Source organism: Astatotilapia calliptera, chromosome 6, assembly GCF_964374335.1.
Source record: "Astatotilapia calliptera chromosome 6, fAstCal68.1, whole genome shotgun sequence".
In the NCBI taxonomy this organism is placed as follows: domain Eukaryota; kingdom Metazoa; phylum Chordata; class Actinopteri; order Cichliformes; family Cichlidae; genus Astatotilapia; species Astatotilapia calliptera.
The window spans coordinates 116,903-137,932 of NC_137427.1; the positions used below are offsets into that span (position 1 = coordinate 116,903).

The window sequence follows — 21,030 nt, forward strand, 5'->3', positions numbered from 1 at the left end:
CTGTGTACGTGACAAATAAAATTTGAATTTGAATTTGAATTTGGTCCGGCCGGGTCAAGTCAAACGATGATTTTAATGATCACACACGTGGGAGATGGACACCGTATGCAGACAGCCTCAGATCTCAAAATGGTGGAGCATTGCTCAAACTCTTATAGCCTCTGGTTCTCCCACCTTATCATAAAAGCCTAAACTCCCTCACTCCCTCATCTAATGCTCCTCCCCTTTGTGAGTGTGGACGCTTCATCTCTTTGCTCTTGAATGCTTTGCTTCTTATATTGATTTTTATTGATTTTTATGCTGATTTTTTCCCTTTTTTCCGTGTGAGCTTACCTGCGATAACTTCTGGACACTTGTAGATCATTAGGACTAGAGTGTTCTTAACAGAAACAGCAACATTTTATGGTTACCTTGTCCTCAGCGCTCCGTGTGTCTGTGGCCTAGACACAGCTGAAGCCTGATTACAGCGTCTGGGCACCGAGCAGCCTCAATAGCCTGGAAAGGTGCTAACCGCTAGGCTAACTAGCAACAAGATGCCTTCCCTCTCCACAGATGACTACCACAGCCTCCTGCAGAAGATTGCAGTACTGGAGACAAAAATTCATCGCTTAGAAGTAAACGTGGAGGTAAATGGACTGTGTGGAAATGAAACAACCTTGCCTTTGATTCAAAACAATGGCGATGAGCAAGCTAGTACACAGCTAAGGAGCACAGATAACATGACCAAGAAAGTAGACTCTGTGCATTATTATTATTATAAATCCTCAAGTGATAATCCCCCCTTAGACTGTCTTGGTGCAAAACCAAGACATAAATCATGTCTCCTGGAAGGGGGAGGACGTATCACAGGCAGGGCACAGCGAGCTGAAATCTCTGAAACCGACTGGCCTTCACTTCCTACGAGACAGAGAAGCTCTTCTACCCCTGTATACGAGAGGAAACAGGACTGGACAACCGTGAATAGGAAGGTTAACAACAAACCTCCAAAACAACTGAATGTGAAACTGCAGAACAGATTTGCTCCACTATCAAAGGACCCTGGATCTATATCGGACAACCATCCATCTAAAAGCAGCGAAATAAGGTCTGAAAATCTGTTGAAAAGTGAAAGGCCACAGGGAAAGCTAAAGGCTAGGCCTGAAACTCTGATTGTGGGTGACTCTGCCGTAAAGGATGTACAAAGGATGTGCGGTAAGAACACTAAAGTCCTCTGCTTTCCTAACGATATGGTCAACAACCTGAAGGAGAGAATTCTTCAAATTGCAGATGAATATCCAACTGTGACAAACATTGTTCTGCATACAGGGTCAAACGATGTGTCCAAACAACAGTCGGAGGTTCTGAAACGGGACTTTACTGGATTATTAAATACTGTAAACTCTCTGAATGCAGCTGTATTCATCAGTGGACCTGTACCGCCGGTCAGAGGAGGAGACGAGAGATTCAGCAGGTTGTTTACACTGAATAAATGGCTTATATCAGCATGTGCTGACCACTCAGTGCACTTTATCGACAACTTTAATATTTTTTGGGAACGCAGGCATCTGTTCAAAGCAAATGGATTTAATTTTAACAAGTCAGGGGTGAAACTGTTCACCTCCAACTTGTTTTATTCCATACGTCATCCATCCGTGCTTGGTGCCAAGGCTGAGATAAACGAGGAGTTATCTCATAAAGAGGAACAAACAGTACTCCAAGAACAGACAAAGCCCAGCAGAAACCTTGAGGAGGAGCTCCATTTGCCCCCACCCGGGAAGAGCCTCAGAAAGGAGAGACATCCATGGCATCTGAGGAAGAGCCTCAGAAAGGAGAGACATCTAAGGCAAGAAGAGGGGTCCCTATTTGCCTCCAACTCTCTCAACAACACCAACGACCAGGACAAGGGACCACGACCTTCCCCAGTCCCCCAAACCCCTGACAGGCCATCACCCTCCTCCCCCTCCCTTTCTCCCTCCTCCCCACACCTGAAATTCACTGAGGAGATGATGGAGCGGGTCAATGCTGGGCTCAGATCTACCCCCCGTCCCAATCCCTTTTTGTCCCCCATAAACCCCCCACCAGAGCGGCCAAAGGTTCGCCATCGAGCCCCACCCTCAACAGAGCAATCGAAGTCACATTGCCCAGCCTCGCCCCCCTTAGTTCCTCTTCATGCCCTGTCTCCGCAGTCTGATGTGTGATGTGTGAAGGGTCCGGGCTGTGAGGATTATGGCAGTGATGACTTTTCCCAGGAGAAGCTGGGACCCTGTTTACTAGAAGGTTTTAAAATTTCTGTACTTTTAGGTGACAGGAGACATGTGGCCTGGTCAAAACACAGAGAGCTGCACTCTAAAAGATCTTTAAATATAGTAAACATACCTTGTGTGCCACAGACTGCTCCCAAACACGAGGGGACAAGTAATACCTTTAAAACACTTAAGTTGGCTTTATTAAACATTAGATCTCTAGCTGGGAAAACATTTTTAATTAATGATTTAATCACTGAGCACAGCCTTGATTTTATGTTTTTAACTGAAACTTGGTTGGACCAAAGTAACAGTGGAGCTGTTCTCATCGAGACGACCCCTCCTAACTACAGTTTTATCAGTGAGGTCAGGGCGAGCAGGAGAGGAGGAGGGGTTGCTGTCTTATTTAATGAATCATTTCAATGTAAGCAGCTATCTCCTGGAAGTTTTCAGTCTTTTGAATATGTGGCTTTACAGCTGAAGGCCCCATCCAAAGTTGTGTTTCTTAATGTTTACAGGCCTCCCAAATACTGCACAGACTTTTTTAATGACCTCAGTGAACTGCTGTCTGTGATCTGTGTTGATTTTGACTGTGTAATTATTGCTGGGGATTTTAACATTCATGTGGACAACCCTCAGGACAAAGGGACTAAAGACCTGAGTAACACTCTGGGCAACTTTGGGCTGACTCAGCATGTAACAGAGGCCACACATAATAGAGGACACACTCTTGACCTACTGATCTCCAAAGGCCTGAGCATTTCAAAGGTTACTGTGTCTGATGTGGGCCTGTCTGATCGTTACTGTGTTTTCTTTGAAAGTAAAATCTCAGCCCACACAAATATATCAACAACAGTGATCACAAAACGGTGTATAACTGAACACAGTAGTGAGATCTTTAACCAGGTCTTCCCATTAACACCTGACCTGTCCAGAGGGTCAGTCAATGAGCTCGTCAATAGCTTCAATGCTAACATGTTAAATGTAATGGACACTATTGCTCCCATTAAGGTGAAGGTTATCTCTGGAAGGAAAAAGTCTCCATGGAGAAACTCCACACTGGTGAAAAATGAAAAAAGAGAGTGTAGGAAAGCTGAACGCAGATGGAGAAAAACAAACCTCCAGGTTCATTATGACATTTATAAAGAGAAACTTCACAATTATAATTTACAACTGAGGAATGCAAGGAGGTCCTACTTCTCTGACATCATCACTAAAAACAGCCATAATGCTCGGGTCTTATTTTCTACAGTTGACAGGCTAACAAACCCTCCTGTGTCAGTGGCAGCTGAACTTCATTCGACCATGGCCTGCAATGACTTTGCCAAATTCTTCACTGAAAAAATCCAAAAAATTAGACAAGCAATTGGTACATCAACAGCAGATCCAGGATATGTACTGTGTCCACCAAAAAACTGTTTAAACACCATGAAACAGTTTCAACCTATTAACAGCAAAGACCTGGAGGACATCTTAGGTAAACTGAACTCCTCCTCCTGCTGTTTAGATGTCCTGCCAACAAGTTTTTTCAAAAAGGTCTCAAAGACTTTAGAGTCAGACCTGTTACAGATCGTCAACTTTTCTTTATTATCAGGTGTGTTTCCAGAATCACTAAAAACTGCTGTAATCAAACCTATACTGAAAAAGGACAATCTTGACAAGACACAAATGAACAACTACAGGCCGATCTCAAATCTCCCGTTTTTAAGTAAGATCATTGAAAAAGCAGTTTCTCAACAGCTCAGTTACTTCTTAAAACAGAATAATTGCTACGATGCCTTCCAGTCAGGTTTTAGACAGAACCACAGCACTGAAACCGCTCTGACCAAAGTGTTTAATGACATATGTCTGAATACAGACAGTGGAAAAATGTCAGTCCTAGTTTTACTGGATCTCAGTGCAGCATTTGATACAGTTGACCACAACATATTACTCAAACGACTGGAGAACTGGACAGGTCTTTCAGGAACTGTACTAAACTGGTTCAAAACATACGTAGAAAACAGGAAATACTTTGTATCAATAGGTAACTTCACATCTGAGCAGACAAGTATCACATGTGGAGTTCCCCAAGGTTCCATCTTGGGACCCCTTCTGTTTAACATCTACATGCTCCCACTGGCACAGATTATAAACAACAACAAAATAAACTATCACAGCTATGCAGATGACACACAAATATATATCACAATGTCACCAGGAGACCGAGGCCCTGTACAGGCTCTTGGTAAATGCATTGAGGAAATCAATGACTGGTTGTGCCACAATTTTCTCCAGCTAAACAAAAACAAAACTGAGGTAATAGTCTTTGGCGCCAAAGAAAAACGATTACAGGTCACCAGAGAACTTCAATCTATACATCTAAAAACCACAAACCAGGCGAGAAATTTGGGTGTAGTGATGGATGCAGACCTAAACTTAGAAAAACACATTAAGACAATAACAAAGTCAGCTTACTATCACCTCAAGAATATATCAAGGATAAAAGATCTGATGTCTCAACAGGACCTGGAAAAACTAGTCCATGCATTCATCTTTAGTAGGCTTGATTACTGTAACAGCATCTTTACAGGTCTACCTAAAAAATCAGTCAGACAACTACAGCTCATTCAGAACTCTGCTGCTCGAGTCCTCACTAAGACCAAAAAAGTGGACCACATCAGTCCAGCTCTGAGGTCCTTACACTGGCTGCCTGTCCGTCAGAGGATAGACTTTAAAGTTCTGATGCTGGCCTATAAAGCTCTGAATGGTTTAGGACCAAAATACATCAATGACCTCCTGACCCAGTATGAACCATCCAGATCCCTCAGGTCATCTGGATCCGGTCTTTTATCAGTTCCCAGAGTCAGAACCAGACACGGAGAAGCTGCATTCAGCTTTTATGCTCCTTATATCTGGAACAAACTCCCAGAAAGCCTCAGATCAGCTGAAACACTCAGTTTATTTAAATCCAGGTTGAAGACTCACCTGTTCTCAGCTGCATTTGAATAAAGCACCAAATCCACACTTTAAGCTTAAATTTCAAAACTTACATTTAACTACTGATTTTATCTACTGTTCTGATTTTATCTGTTTTGATTTTATATACTGTTTTGTTTGTTTGTTTGTTAATTAGTTAGTTAGTTTATTTGCTTGTTTTAATCAATTTTAAATCATGCTTTTTATTTGTTCTTGTTTCTAATGTCTCTGTAAAGCACTTTGAATCACCTTGTTGTTGAATTGTGCTATACAAATAAACTTGCCTTGCCTTGCCTTGCCTAAACATTCACATGCTTTTCTCTCACACGGCGCCTAAGCTACGACCTTGGCTCCCCGTTTATCTGCTCCTGCTGAGATGGGGCAGAAAACTCCAGTATGCTCTGTTCTCTTCTAATCAGACAAATAAGGCGATGACTTTCTGCAAACAGTATTTCTTATAACTCAGCAGTATAATGCATCATAAAACAATATCATTCATCCACAATAAATCAGCAGTCTAATGTAATGCAAATCAGTTTAACGAATGCAATAGTTATCAGCTTCTTCTAATTCAGGAGAATAATGCAAACTAAAACTACATAATAATTCACAATCTTTAGTTAGGGGTATAACATGGCATAAAATAATATTATAATCTAACAATATGTAAAGCGCTTTGGGGTCCTTAGGGACTAGTAAAGCGCTATATAAATACAGGCCATTTACCATTTCAGAGAAGCTATAATTGTACTATGTCACACCCTGAAAACAGATTGAAAAGCAGGAGCAGGCCAAGTTAGCAGAGCAGGCTCAGCCAGAGGAGCAATCTTAGCAGAAGAGGGTTAGCTGGAGGAGCAAGCTGGATTAGCAGAGCAGGCCTGGCTGGAGATGCAGGCTCGGCCAAAAGAGAAGGCAAGCAGAGCAGGTCAGGTTTAGTTGATTGTAGTAAAAAAAGGTTCAGATAACTCCAGCTTACTAAGACCAATGTCTGAATCTGTGATATAATCACATTAAAACATACATGGCTTGGAGAGAAACTCATGCACACTCACTGACACTGCCATCTTGGGGCCAAACTGGCTGTCTCTAGGCAGGGGGTGGAGATAAGTGCAAAGGGAACAACAAAGAAACAAACAAAACAAAACAAATACATGCAGGGGCCCGGAGTGACAAAATGAATTAATTAAATACTTCATTCGCAGATGCCAACAGATTAAACCCCTCTGACACCGCTGTTGATCAACAATTTGCAGTATCTCATTCTTTCCATGTTCTGTGCAATATTTTTGGCTCATGTGCAACATCTTTGGTATGAGCAATATTTTGGTCTCAGTGGAATTACCATCCCCACGCTAAATGATAGCCCCTCCACCCTTATTTATTTATTATATTATATTATATACCTGCCCTTGTTTACATCCGCATGATATTTCTGTTTCAATGTTTCTACGCATACACCATGATATAGTTCACTCACATATATGGGTGCATATATATTGCCGTTTATTTTTTTTCCCTCGTTGCATATTGTTTTCTTTTCTTTACTTGTGCGCCTTTGTGGTCCAGCTACCCAATTTTGCTGTGCAAGAAACCGCACAATGACAATAAAAGCTCTAAGTCTAAGTGTAAATAAACTGATTTACCAGGCCAGTAATGTTGTGGGGATGGAGCTGGACTCCCTTAGGGTGGTGTCTGACAGGCGAATGTTGTCCAAACTAAAGAGTGCTGGATAATACCTCCCACCCACTCCATGACGTGCTGGTCAGTCACAGGAGCACACTTAATCAGACTGAGATAACCAAAAAGCACCACTGAATGGCACAGGAAGTGGCCATCTCCCTGTACAACTCCTCCTCTAACACACTGTAAACACTACAATAGTTGCAGTCTTTTGCGCACACTCTTTACTACTCTGTAATTTTCTTTGTCAGTATTCTTGATATTTATTTATAATCACCTCTGTCCATTCTTGATATTTATAATTGAGTGATCTGTATATATTAGAGCTATTTCTCAGTATTCTGATTCTGATTAAATAATTAATGAAACATTTAATGAATTAATTAATGGCCAATTTAATTCATTCATTCAAGTCACTCCTGTCCCTCCATAATAACAGAGGCATGAATGTGTTTTTTGCACTGTTACACCCCGGCCTAGGCAACCGGCGTGCAACGTATGAAAATAGAAATAAGAAAAAAAACACACGAGAAAAAAACTAAAGCTCTCCACCAAAATCCCAAAACGAAGGTGTCTCAAACGAAAATATTAACAAACCCATTCACAGCTATTTACAACAGACTATTTATTTACAACAAAACACCAAACTATTTACAACACGGGGGAGATCGCGACCATGACCAACTGACACACAGGGCTTAAATACATAGAAGGAGCAATCAGGGAATGGACCACAGGAGGGAAACACAGCTGGGGCAAATTAGACCTGACGAGACAAGGAAACGTAAACTGAACACACTAAGATAACAACAGACCTTCAAAATAAAACAGGAAACACATGACAGTCACGCAAAAACAAAACACTGACAACACCGAAACGTAACAGCACGTTATCTCAGTTTGATCCCGTCTATGTAACGGATCTGGGCCCTACAGCTTTAAGCAGCTGCGCGCTCCCGCGGACGGCAATCACTTTCTGGCACAACACCTGAACTATCGCGAGACTCAGCGATCCTTACTGGATTGAATGGAGAATGACGCGACTATTCATTCAACGAGCCCTGGTTTGGCTTTAGGTGTACACGTTGCTAGGCAACACTGCGACCAACTCCAACAGAAACAAAGGCTTCGTTTTCCGCCACTGACTGAAGGAAGTCACAGCGATGGCAGCTGAACACATCACGGGGCTGAAGCGGAAAATCAGACTGCTCGGTAAGTTTGTTCGGCGGGTTTCAGCTCAGCTGGAGGCAGCCGGTGCACCTTAGCGGCTTGTTCCGCTCTTCGTGTTCCAGGTGTTGCATTTTCTGCAGTTAATCACAGATTTGAGCGATGAAAGAGCTCACGGATAAAGACGCTTGCTGTCTCCAGTTCGTGTCGATTACGACAAAGTTTCGACACTTGCAGCTGATCAGTGTCTTTAGATGAGCTGCAGAGAATGAATAAAACGACTTGTCTTCTAAAATTCTCAGTGCCCTAAACTGTGATTGATATTTTCAGCTGTAAAATAAATAATAGAATAGAATAGAATAATCCTTTAATTGTCCCACAAGGGGAAATTTGGTTGTAACAGCAGCCAAAAAGACAAATATACAAACAAACAGTACACAGGACAGAAACATACACAATTTTTCTTACATATTTACATTAAGGACAATGGTTACTATAAACAGAGAGTACTGTACAGTTATTAAATAAAATAAAATTTAAACAACAATGTTATTGTTTGTATAGTCTCCAAAACACCTGGGACTGATTACTGAAGATAATGATTTGTTTTACACATGAGCCATAGCTTGATTCTCGTGACAATCAGATCTGTATTATGGAGGTTCTACTTCCATCCTGAATGATCGCTACTCCTCATCTGAAATCCCCTCTAATGAATGTAAATCATACAGTCGCTGTGAGGTAAACACAAGCAACAGTGGTCTGTCTGTCTGAGGAAGGTGTACTTTAATTTTATATAAAACAGTGCAACCTTATTTTGGTTATATCGAGCAACAGCTGTGACCATCTGACAGGTACACTCAGGGTCCTGCTGAGTTCCATCTTTCTTTCATCAGAAGAAAAAAACGATGGCACAGAAAAGCACAGGTAGGCATCCAGCTTGAGGATATTTCATTTTAACTTTATGAAGCATTTTACAATCAGCATGATTTACGCAGTTATCTCACACAGCTCTTTCATTACTCACATCTGTGATAAACTGCAGAAAGTGCAACACCTAGAACACAAAGAGTCGAGACGAAGCAGCTTAGTGAAAAACAGCAAACTGCCATTTAGGTTCTTAAATGAACTTTAACACTTATAATTGACTTAGAGCCAATAAATTCAGCAGGTGACTGTGGGTCACCTGTTTCTCTGTATTATTGTGGTGGTGATGAAACGTGTCCATAGAGGTGGAGAGAAAAGCGTGCTATGACAGACATGAAGCTGCCATCATGAAGAACCAGGAGCTGATCCATCAGCTGAGGGAGGACAACAGGAGGCTGCACAGGAAGCTGGCGGGAGCTCATGCTGTAAGATGGTCACAACACAAGCTAAAGATGTTTGAATGCTGATCTGAACTTTATTTAATTTAAAATAAAGAAGATAATAGTGCAGTCACACACAGACTGAGAAACCTGGCCTACCTAGCTGGAAGCCATTTATGGTCCTTATGAAGCTGGAGACAACAATCCTCCTTCTTTTCCTCTTTTTTAACCACGTTTATCTCATGCAAAAAATGTGTTTTAGAATTCATTTTTGGTGACACTGGTGTCTGCCTCTTAGCGTGATGAGCAGGTGATCAGAGCGGCCTTTCAAAACAGAGCAAGGGAGAGGGAGTCCTACCGCAACAAGTCTGTGAAGGTGAGAGGAAGCCTGTGCACGCACCCTGAACTCCGATTTTACTTGAAATGCAGTACTGTGAAGAAATAAGTCCGCCAGTGACTGAGCAGCAATAAGCTGCAGCATTGTTTTTCTGACTTTATCAATTTTGGTCCACTCTTCTTGACAGCACTAATTCAGATTCGACTTCATTAATCCCCAAAAGAGCTTTTTGCTTGCAGCTTACACATAACACACAGTCTTTAAACCAGCTTTGATGCACAGTAAAGCTGAGATCAAGAAAAATAACATAAGGATGAAATAAATAAATAGAATAACAAGGAGAAATGTATAAGAATAAACATTCAAATTCAAATTTTATTTGTCACGTACACAGTCATACACAGTACGATATGTAGTGAAATGCTTGGACAACTGCTCGTGACCTAAAGAGAACAAAAAAGGAAAAGGCTATGAATAAGATAGGAAATAAATATGAAAAATTAAAAAGGGTAAATTTAACTAGGAAGGAATAAAATATAAATTAAGGTTAAAAATGAAATAACTGTACAACACAAATTAGAATGAAGGGTAAATTTAACTGGGAAGAATAAGATAAAGATAAATATATAAATTAAAGTTGAAAATAAAATAACTGTACAACAAAATACACAATATAGAACTATATAAGAATGTATGAGAAATATAAATAAATATATACACAATAACAGCAGCTGTACAAGTATTAACTGGAAATGAAGAAATATTTTCACAGAAATTCACAGAAATATTCATCATCTGTCAGCAGTAAGTAATCTAAGAGCTGAGAAACGAGGATTTTAGGTTTCTGAATTTTAATGAAGGACTTTAAGTTTAGTTTATTCTACACTGGGCCGGGTCCAAGGTCACGGCGACCAACTTATTAACAACACTGCCGAGCGAGTTTCTATCCTTGATACATACTGAGCCAGCAGATAAAAGAAAATCTTCAAAGACTTTCAATAAATGAACAATAAAAATGCCATAAAACGTCCCCACTAACACATTCTCTGTTGATCCTGTTTTATGATGGAGATATTTGACAAAGGCTGTGCCGAGATATTTATAAGACTGCACTATTTCACAAATAACACTGGCTTTATACTCGGGGTTACGCGTCTGAAATCAATGATCATTTCTTTTGTTTTTGACACACATTTAGCTCCAGATAGTTATCATCACACTACTTCACAAATTCAGGCGAAACAGGGCCGTGGACAGACTCAGAGGACAGTGATATCAGGCAATTATAAATCTGTCCTCAGAAGAAGTCCTGCAGCTGTCGGCATACATAATAACGAGAACACATCCCTGAGGGGAACCAGAGCATGACACAGTCCTGCCGGACATTTGTTAACGAGGACTTGTCGACTCGTCAGTAGGAAGTTTAAAGTCAGCATCAGGAGCTGTTCTGGGAGTTTGGAACGTGAGGCTGCGTCTTATTAAAAGCAGAGAGGTCAGCAAACAGAAGTCTAACGTGAGGACTGGATTTTTTGAGGTGCTCTTAGACAGACTTTAATATAAAGGGTTTAGCATCATCAAAGCATTCACTCTGCTGATGAACAAATTACGAAGGATCAAGTTTACCATTAATGGGGGATCAAATAACACTTTAAAGATCTTTTCCAAGGTTTTAATTACCAGAGTCATGTAAGCGCAACGTGAAATCATTTGAAGTTTTAGTTGTAGGGATAGGTACTGCGGTTTGCACCATTCATTTCTGCACACCTCTCTGAGCTCTGCAGCACCTTGATTCTTTGGTTTTCCAGTCGTTCTATTGGAAATGGTGCTCATGCCGATCAAACTGGGTCATCAACATTATCGCGTTGATGACCCAGTTTGGTCCGAGCTTTAGCTGTGGGACAGATGGCCTCACACTGACTCTGGAATACTTGGGTATGTAGAGGTGTCCACGGTCCACTCAGTGACTCGTAGGTCCCTAAATCATCAGTCCTCCGCGGCCCTTAACCTTTAACATGCTCACTAAGGTGTGCAGACTATCTGCTAAAGCTGTTTTGGGTTTGTCACGTCCAGCTGCGTGGCACACAAGATTTGGACCCAAATGCAGGACAGGAAAGGAAATAAACTCAAAATACAAAACAAAGGCTGGCCAGGAACAAGGGTCCAAAACTAAAGAGCCAACAGTTAGAAGACATGCAACCATGAGAGAGGACACAACAAAGAACTGAGACAAACTGAAGGAACAAATAGGCATGCCAGGGAGGGCAGCTAAACCTAAGTGAGAAAACAAGACAAGGAATGTAAAACTAAATACAGAGCACAAAAGACAAAAAACCCAACAAGGTAAAACAAGTAACAGATCTCAGGAAATAAACAGACTTGACACAGAGAGTGCAGGAGGCAGGAAAACAAACTCAGGGAATTACAAAGGACAGAATCAGGGCTGAGAATAAAAGAGAAAATGAGCTAGAATACCAAACTGAAAAAGGCAAGAAAAAAAGAGCAAACTAACCTTCCTGTCATGATCGGGTCAAATCGCCCCGATTTACGACTTAAAACACTCATAAATATTGTGTTTTACATGTGATTGCCTCCAGGCCTTATGACATCCTCCACACTATGCACTTGAACATGTAAACGTGATGAGCACTTCTTTCAGTGAATTTTGAGTGTTTTAATCAACCTTGAATCTGTGGAGTTCCCGGTAAAAAGTGACCACCATAGGAATTTCACCTGAATTTTGGTGAAAAATGTTTGTTATTCTAATTTAAGAGCTGATAAAACAGACTGGGAGGGGGTGCACAAAACTGGAGTGCTAAGCAGAAAGACACACAGGTGAAAATCCAAACCAAAGGCTAACAAACTGAAGATATCTAACAATGACAGCAATAATAAGCAAAAAACTACAAAAGGAAAAAGACTGACTGAGAAAAAGGATCATGAAGGGCTTTTGCAGTTTCTCTGAGCTTGTTGTGAGTTCACTGGAAGATTGTGTTAACATACCTGAATTCTGTAGACCTGCTCACACCGATGATGATCAATCAATTAAGGGTGTTCTTAGTTCTTCACGGGACTGCACACTAAATCTGTTGTCATGGTCCGCATGCATGACTGCACTGCATTCCTCCTCTGCATGTCTCACAGGAGATCATTGGAACACTAGACGACTGCGTGCTATCCAACAGGAAGCGTCTTAATGCCCTAAAACATGGCACTGAGATCTATGAGAGGCGCCGTGAAGAGCTGAAGATGGAGTACCGGAGAATGAAACCAGAGCACAGTGTAGCGCCCCCTGGTGTTCGCACTTTGAAAAAAGAGGAGAATGCCATGGTAGTTACCTCTCTGATTCAAAAACAAAAAAGTGTCATTGCCTCTGAGTTTCTTTTTATATGGTTCTCATTTGTTATAAGATGTGCAGGTCAAAGGTCACAATGAGCAATGATTCGTGTTTGTCTTCAGAACTTGCGGGTCCTGGAGAACAGTCTGGAAAAAAGCCAGTTTAAGTGCAAGGAGGCCGAGAACATCATGATTGACTACCTGAAATTAAAGAGTCACTTACAGGTCAGTCCAGCGTTCCTCGTAAAACGCAAGACTTTGTCGGCACCGTCTCCTGTAACGGTTTGTGTTATATACACTGAACAAAAATATAAACGCAACACTTTTGTTTTTGCTCCCATTCCCCATGGGATGGACGTAGAGACCTAAAATTCATTCCAGATACACAATATAACCATCCCTCCCAAACAGTGGTCACAAATCAGTCCAAATGTGTGGTAGTGGGCACATCTGCTATATTGAAATAATCCATCCCACCTCACAGGTGTGCCACATCAGGATGCTGATCTGACATCATGAGTAGTGCACAGGTGTACCTCAGACTGCCCACAACAAAAGGCCACCCTGGAATGTGCAGTTTTGTCTCACAGCAAAATGCCACAGATGCCACAAGCAATGAGGGAGCGTGCAATTGGCATGCTGACAGCAGGAATGTCAACCAGATCTGTCGCCCGTGCATTGAATGTTCATTTCTCAACCATAAGCCGTCTCCACAGGCGTTTCCGAGAATATGGCAGCACATCCAACCGGCCTCACAACCGCAGACCTCGTGTAACCACACCAGCCCAGGACCTCCACATCCAGCAGGTTCACCTCCAAGATCGTCTGAGACCAGCCACCCAGACAGCTGCTGGAACAATTGGTTTGCACAACCAAACAATTTCTGCACAAACTGTCAGAAACCGTCTCAGGGACGCTCAACTGCATGCCCGTCGTCCTCATCGGGGTCTTGACCTGACTCCAGCTCGTCGCCGTAACAGACTTGTGTGGGCAAATGCTCACATTCGATGGCGTCTGGCACGTTGGAGAGGTGTGCGCTTCACGGATGAATCATGGTTCACATTGTTCAGGGCAGATGGCAGCTGAGAATGTCCCAGTTCTTGCATGGCCAGCATACTCACCGGACATGTCACCCATTGAGCATGTTCGGGATGTGCTTGACCGGCGTATACGACAGCGTGTACCAGTTCCCACGAATATCCAACAACCTCGCACAGCCATTGAAGTGGAGTGGACCAACATTCCACAGGCCACAATTGACAATCTGATAGACTCCATGCGACGATGTGTTGCACTGCATGAGGCAAATGGTGGTCACACCAGATACTGACCGGTTCTGGGTCCCCAGACCCCCAATAGCGCAAAAAACTGCACATTCCAGGGTGGCCTTTTGTTGTGGGCAGTCTGAGGTACACCTGTGCACTACTCATGATGTCAGATCAGCATCCTGATGTGGCACACCTGTGAGGTGGGATGGATTATCTCAATATAGCAGTTGTGCCCACTACCACACATTTGGACTGATTTGTGACCACTGTTTGGGAGGGATGGTTATATTGTGTATCTGGAATGAATTTTAGGTCTCTACGTCCATCCCATGGGGAATGGGAGCAAAAACAAAAGTGTTGCGTTTATATTTTTGTTCAGTGTACTTTTGAAACACTCACTGCAAAGCTGGTCTCTGAAAATGGTTATTTTGGTCTTTGCTCTCAGCATTAATTCTGTTTTAGGCGTTAGCAGACACCTGCATAATACAATGATCAGCGTTGCTGCTTTATAAGGTTTAAATTAAGTTTAACATCCAGGCATCCATGAAAACAGGATTTATTACATTTAACGGAGTTAGACGTTAGCAGGAAGTTAGCTCGGTAGTTTCCACCTAAACATGATATAGCATGTTCTGACTGAGAGATTTCTAAAAAAAATTCAAACGTACAGCTCTGCTTGTTAAGTCAAAAGACATGACGTCGTGGTCTCACTCCAAGCGCTTTATTCGTTACTCCATGTTTTACTGCTCACACACAATAACAACAACTCACCGTGGGCCGTGATATAACAGAAAATAACAAGTTAACAATCTCCCTCTTTTTTTTAAAAAAATAAAAATATAAACACCCCTTTTAAACATTTGTATACATATATGTGTGAGTAAACAAAACAAAAAAAAAACTTGTCAACTTTGTTGAACATCCAGGAAACTGTCAGGGTCCTGGGTCATTTTGACCCAGCGTTTTGTGTTTCCTTGAAGTTCATTTTTGTGCCTTGTGTTTATTCTGATTTTGTACTAGTTTAGGGTTGAACCTGAAGTTTGGTGTATATTCAGCCCTACCTGTGTCTGTCCTTGGTGCTCTGTTCATGTCCCCGTGTTGTGTTGTAAATCAGTCTGTGTGTTTCCTGCTTTACTTTGAAGGCTCGTGTTCTGGATTTCCTGTTCTATTCTGAAGGTCTGTGTCTTTTGTCATTGTGTTCAGCTTGTGTCCTCCAGTCATCATGTGTATCCAGATCAGCTGTTCTTCCCTCCTGTGTGCGATTACCCGATTACCGTGTGTGTGTGTGTGTGTGTGTGTGTGTGTATATAGTGGGTGTCAGTCTGTGTTCGTTGTCGGCTCATCTGTGTTCTATGGTGTTCCGTTCCTGTCTCTGCGTCTCTCTGCCCCACACCCCTTTTGTATGCTCTCAGGTTTGTCATTTAGTTCTCCTAGTTTAGGTTTCTTCAGTTGTTTTCTCATGATTCGTTGTCTGTTCTGCCACTGTCACCTGTAAATAAACCCTCTCATATCATCAGTTGGCTGCCTGCATTTTGGGTCCTCCTTTTCCTCCAACACTACACGGCTCACCCTGCCAGCCGTGACAGAAACACTTCAATGTGCTTTGCTTTGCTTAAAGCATACTATCACTGCACACAATAAACAATAGTGCATTTTAATGCAAAGAAAACTTCACAGTATCCAGAGTCCTTCATCTCATGCTTTTAGAAGGGTTAAAGGTGAAACTCCCTTTTTTGTCAGACAATCAGCAAGTTGGGATTTGGAATCTGACCAACAAACCTGTCTGATTTTCTTGGCTTGTATGAGCTTTTTAATGCTACTCATTTCTAGCCTCAGTCTCTTCTCTGTAACCTGCTTAGCGGACTTGAGTGCATCAAACAAGGAATGATTGTCAGTCACACAGATCAAAGGAAGAGCGTTCAGACCAGTGTTACCAGTTGTAAGCTCTGAAAAAAGTGTTGCCAGGAATACCGCAGTGTCTATTCCATCTGACATGGCAAGAGTTTCTCCTGCCAGTGTACTTCTGACCACACGCCTGATTTTCTTAGGCTGCCAAAAGAGAGGACAAAACTTTCCTCCTTTACCCATAAGGACGATTAATGTCCCTCCTTGAGTACCACCATCAGGAAGGTTACCAAAAGAAGCGTCACTGAAAACAACCAGTGCCAAATCCTCACTGTTAGCCAAGCTCTGAAACTTAAGAGTCACTTTCTCTGCCTTAAGTTTACAGATAACTTTGTTCACTTCATGAATGGACTGCACAGTTGCACCTTTGATATTAGATCCAAGGCTGCATGTGTCAAACATCACATCTGGCCTCGTTTGTTTGGCAACCCACAAAATCTGTCCTATTTTTGACCTGAGTTGCTCCCGTTCTGTTTCACTTAAGGAAGCATCCCTCTGTACAGCCCATGCTGCTTGTAACTGAACCGGCTGTAGGTTATCAATGTAAAGTTGTTGATGTGCCTCTATTACATCATTAACTGTACAAATGTCCATACCCTCTTGAGCCTCTCTGTCCTTGCCCGGATGATGCGGAACCTTCTACCCGATTGCAGAAGTTGGAACAGTTTGTTTACAGGATGGGACGGGTGCTTCAATATCTGCGCTGCTCTTGTCCGGCATCTCCTGGTGTAGGTGTCCTGAAGCAGGGGGAGAGCAATCCTGCAGCAGTGTTCTGCTGTATGGATCACTCTCTGGAGAGCTTTTTGGTCCTCAACACAGCTGTTCCCAAACCAGGATGTGATGTTCTGTGTAAGGATTCTCTCCACAGCGCCTGCTAGAAAGTCCTGAGGATCTCAGGAGAGACCCTGAACTTCCTCAGTTGTCGTAGGTGGTACAGGCGCTGCCTAGCCTTTTGCTCCATTGATGATAATGGGCTTGTAGTCTTTGTGCTGACTCCTTCTGAAGTCCACCACCAGCTCCTTGGTCTCGCCAACGTTCAGCTGGAGGTGGTTATCATGGCACCGTGATGCCAGATTCTTCACTTCAGCCATGTAGGCCGCCTCATCGTTGTTGGAGATGGCGCTCAACACCACTGTGTCGTCAGCGAACTTCACAATGGTGTTGGAGCCATGGGTGGCCACACAGTCTGAAGTGTAGAGGGAGTAGAGCAGTGGCGAGAGGACACACCCCTGTGGTGCTCCTGTGTTGATGGTGATGCTTCTAGAGACGCATCTACCCACCCTCACCACCTGAGTTCTGCCAGTGAGGAAGTCCAACACCCATGCACACAGACGGCTGTTGAGTCCCAGTTCATTCTGCGCGATCAACCTGTGATATTTTACCACCAGTTTTGACCATAATGTCTTTGACCTTATTGTACCAATAAAGTGAAGCATCTGCAAGTCCATACACACACTTTTTTAGTTTCCATAGAACATTGTCCTTGCCAGCTTCAGGTGGGGGATGAAGATAATGTCTCTTGACAGTTCCATTCCCTGCAAAAAGGCAGATGTAATGTCCATTTAATTCATTTTCCACTTGTTTTGATATATCACAGCTAGCACCAGTCTGAGGGACTCAGATGCACATGTTGGAGAGTCTTTCAAACCCGCAACAAGTCGGGCCTTTGGGACGATACCATTATTAGTTTCTTTGAGTGTACAGAACCGTCTAGTAGACACACATTTTTGACCCAGGTCTTTCACTTCATCAAACACGCCATTACTTTGCCAGTTCTCAATCTCCTTTTTGGCAGCATCAAAGGAGATATCTTTTGTTATTAGTACATCTACATCTCTGTTTTCAGCTTCAGTGCAAAGACCATCAACAAGTGACATGTCTAAAGCTTTCTTTTCACCTTCACTACCATCAGGCTTAAGATATTGCACATTGTACCAGTTTTTGTATTGCCCTTTTGCTTTTCCCGGTCTGCCTAGCACTCTGGCTGTATGTTGAACACCGTTGTCTCTGTTCGTAAAAGTGATCAGCTGTCCTGCCCTTAACTTTACATCTGCAGAGGAGACAGGATCAGTGTATGTAGAAGACTGTGTCATAGACATGTTACTGTAGTGTTAGTTTCCCTGTCACTAGTGATCTCTTCTTCCTCACTAATACTCTGTTCACCATCGGGTGCTTCTGTCTCATCATTTTCAACTGTGTCTTTGTTGTCAGTGTCATCATCAGTAGTACTCTGTGGTATTTGTTTATCTCCACTCTGTGCATCCACTTTACTCAACCTTGACTGCTGTACTCTTACAAGAGTCCCCCCATGTCTTACAAATACAACAGCTCCATCTTGCCCAATAACTACACCTCGACCCTTACACTCTGTACAGTCGACTCGTTTGTAGTATACTTTATCTCCTGCCTCATATTTGTCATCTGTAGGCCCAAGTTGCTTGTGTAGTGCTCTCATGATCCCTTCTGAACACTCTGCCTCAGTAAATGCTTTCCTGGAAGCATGTAATGCTGATGTGTGTTCAGCTACTCTTGCGCTTACAGTTGTGCTTTCTAAGGCAGGTGGCTTATCCATCAACACAGAAGGAAGGTTGGGGTTTTGGCCAAACACAAGTTGATGTGGACTATAACCATGTACAGCATACTGTTTTTGGCCATGAGGGCCCAGTCTAACGCAGTGTGCCAGTCACATCCTTGTTCCTTTTTTACCTTCAGGAGGATTTCTGTAAGTGTCACGTTATGTCTCTCCAGTAGTCCGTTGCTCCAGGGACTATACCCCGCCGTTATCTTTACCTCAATGTTGAAGTTTTCAGCCATGTCCCGAAGCTCCGTGTTGTTGAACTCTCCGCCGTTATCTGTGTAGAGCTGTCTGGGGGCACCGTGAATGCTTATCCAGGTGTGAATGAAGGAGTTGACGATCTCTGCAGCTTTCTTTGTCTTTACGATGCTGCCGTCACTGAAGCGTGTGAAGTGGTCGATGATGTGAAGGCTCCAGCTCATGTAGAGCCATCGCTACTGTCTCATTATACTCAGAAACCAGAGGTAGACCAACAGCAGCTCTCGGCTTGGTTTTGCAATATCTCTGATAAATGTCACAGTCATGATCTACCTCTTGCAGAATAAATGCACATTGTTGGTCTGTATTGACAGAGCTTTAGATGAGTCTCAATAACCTCTCTGCAGATGCATGGCCAAACTGTTTATGAAGCTTCACAAGAACTTTGTTTCTCTTTTGTAGACATTTCAGCAGTTACAATGAGAACTTCATTTTCATTGCAGCTTTCTGTAGTATTTTCATCTCTAATGTCTGTGAGGGTTTTCAGTCACCCAGGTCTATGATGACCTGGATGACTGAGAACCTTCACAGACATATTGCCGTACATTTTGGAAGGAGCACCCTTCAACTGGTGTGGGAGTATGAAAGGGAATCAAGAAAACTAGCGGCTTATAGGAACCATCTCCGTTTCAACCTGAGATGCAGAGAAAGCAGAGTTGTTCCTAAGAGCTTGCGCCTTAAATCCACTGTCAGGGGATACAGAGCAGACTTGATTCTACAGGGAGCACAAAATCAGCTTCTAGGTGAAAAGATAAGACAGGTCTATTTCACTATAGATGCCCTCTAGAGCAAGATTAGCCAGACTCTGCAGGAACTGGAAACCCTTCTACCCTCCAATCCTAGAAGAGGTTTACAAGTTTGTGTCCAGTTTGGGTCCAGGACGGAGGGACCAACACCGAACAAAAACAAGCTCCAGCGAACCAAGTGAATTGTCCAAAACAAACACACATGCTGGAGTTCAAGAACAAAACACAGTTCAGGAGGCCGGCCCGGAGGCTGACAACTCAGAAGTCCAGGACAATTCATCTTCTGAGGCCGGCCACGTTGGCGACACAGATCCAAAAGCCAACCGCGCGGAAGGCAGCGGTGGCGAAGTGGAAACAGTTCAAGGTGCCGACCGTGCACACGGCAGCGGCGGCGACGGGGAAACAGTTCAGGGGGCCGACCGTGCGGACAGCAACGGCGGCGGCGACACAAGTCCGGAGGCCGGCCGCGCGGAAGGTAGCGGCGGCATTTGGGAGGTCGTCCATATCGACGATGACGCCCAACGAGCGGCCTGGCAGATGACCGCCGATGTCGAGGCGGCAGTTTGGGACCTGAAGGTGGCGTGGCCCCCGCAGCACCAGGCGAGGAGGAGGCTGGACCAGACGGGGCAGAAGCAGAGGCTGGACCAGGCGACGCTGAGGATGCCGAAGCCGGCTTGTGACAACAATACCTACGAAGCCTTAAATCGAGACCCCACAAGCAGCAGTCGTGATGCCAGAGCTCTTGGCCAATCACTACACTGATCCAGAAACCAGTGTTTCACAAGGGCCACATTCCATGGATGTTACCGTGACAAAAAAAAAAGGAAGGAAAAAGCTTGCAGACAACTCTTATATTGAAGGACTTTATTGTGATTTCATGTTTAGTGTCACATTTGGGTGGACCCATCTTCCTGTACTCTGCACTTTATGGTTTGTGTTACCTGTTGTTCTGTCACTCACAGTGAATTATTAGAACGTGTTTAAATTGCTATAAATGTCTGTCACAACAGTTATACTTTGTTGTAAATATTTGCCGATTTGCACTACTGCACTTTACAGCTGTGCTGTAAATTATCTCTTTGTCCAGAATGGGCCAACGCAATCTATTTTTCTTTTCAGTTTGTACTAGATACAAATAAAGTAAGTGTTGCACAAGTCTTTCATCAGGACTGTCTTTATTTATAACTGACAACAGTGTTACATGTTACTATTGAAGCTTACAGGACAAAGGCAAAATAGTATACCGTTGTGCATTATTAGTTGATTTGTATAAA

General features: G+C 43.0%; 1 protein-coding gene across 1 annotated transcript in view; it reads left to right on the plus strand.

The window, feature by feature from the left end:
- The first annotated feature begins 7,863 nt into the window (after window positions 1–7,863).
- The window catches only part of LOC113023509 (outer dynein arm-docking complex subunit 3-like), a 29,591-nt gene continuing 16,424 nt past the window's right edge, over window positions 7,864–21,030 (plus strand). The window contains exons 1-5 of the mRNA XM_026169574.2: window positions 7,864–8,072; window positions 9,258–9,379; window positions 9,633–9,710; window positions 12,813–12,998; window positions 13,128–13,229. Of these exons, the coding sequence (XP_026025359.1) occupies window positions 8,024–8,072; window positions 9,258–9,379; window positions 9,633–9,710; window positions 12,813–12,998; window positions 13,128–13,229 (537 nt within the window). The 5' untranslated portion in view covers window positions 7,864–8,023. The remainder of the gene's footprint in view (window positions 8,073–9,257; window positions 9,380–9,632; window positions 9,711–12,812; window positions 12,999–13,127; window positions 13,230–21,030) is intronic.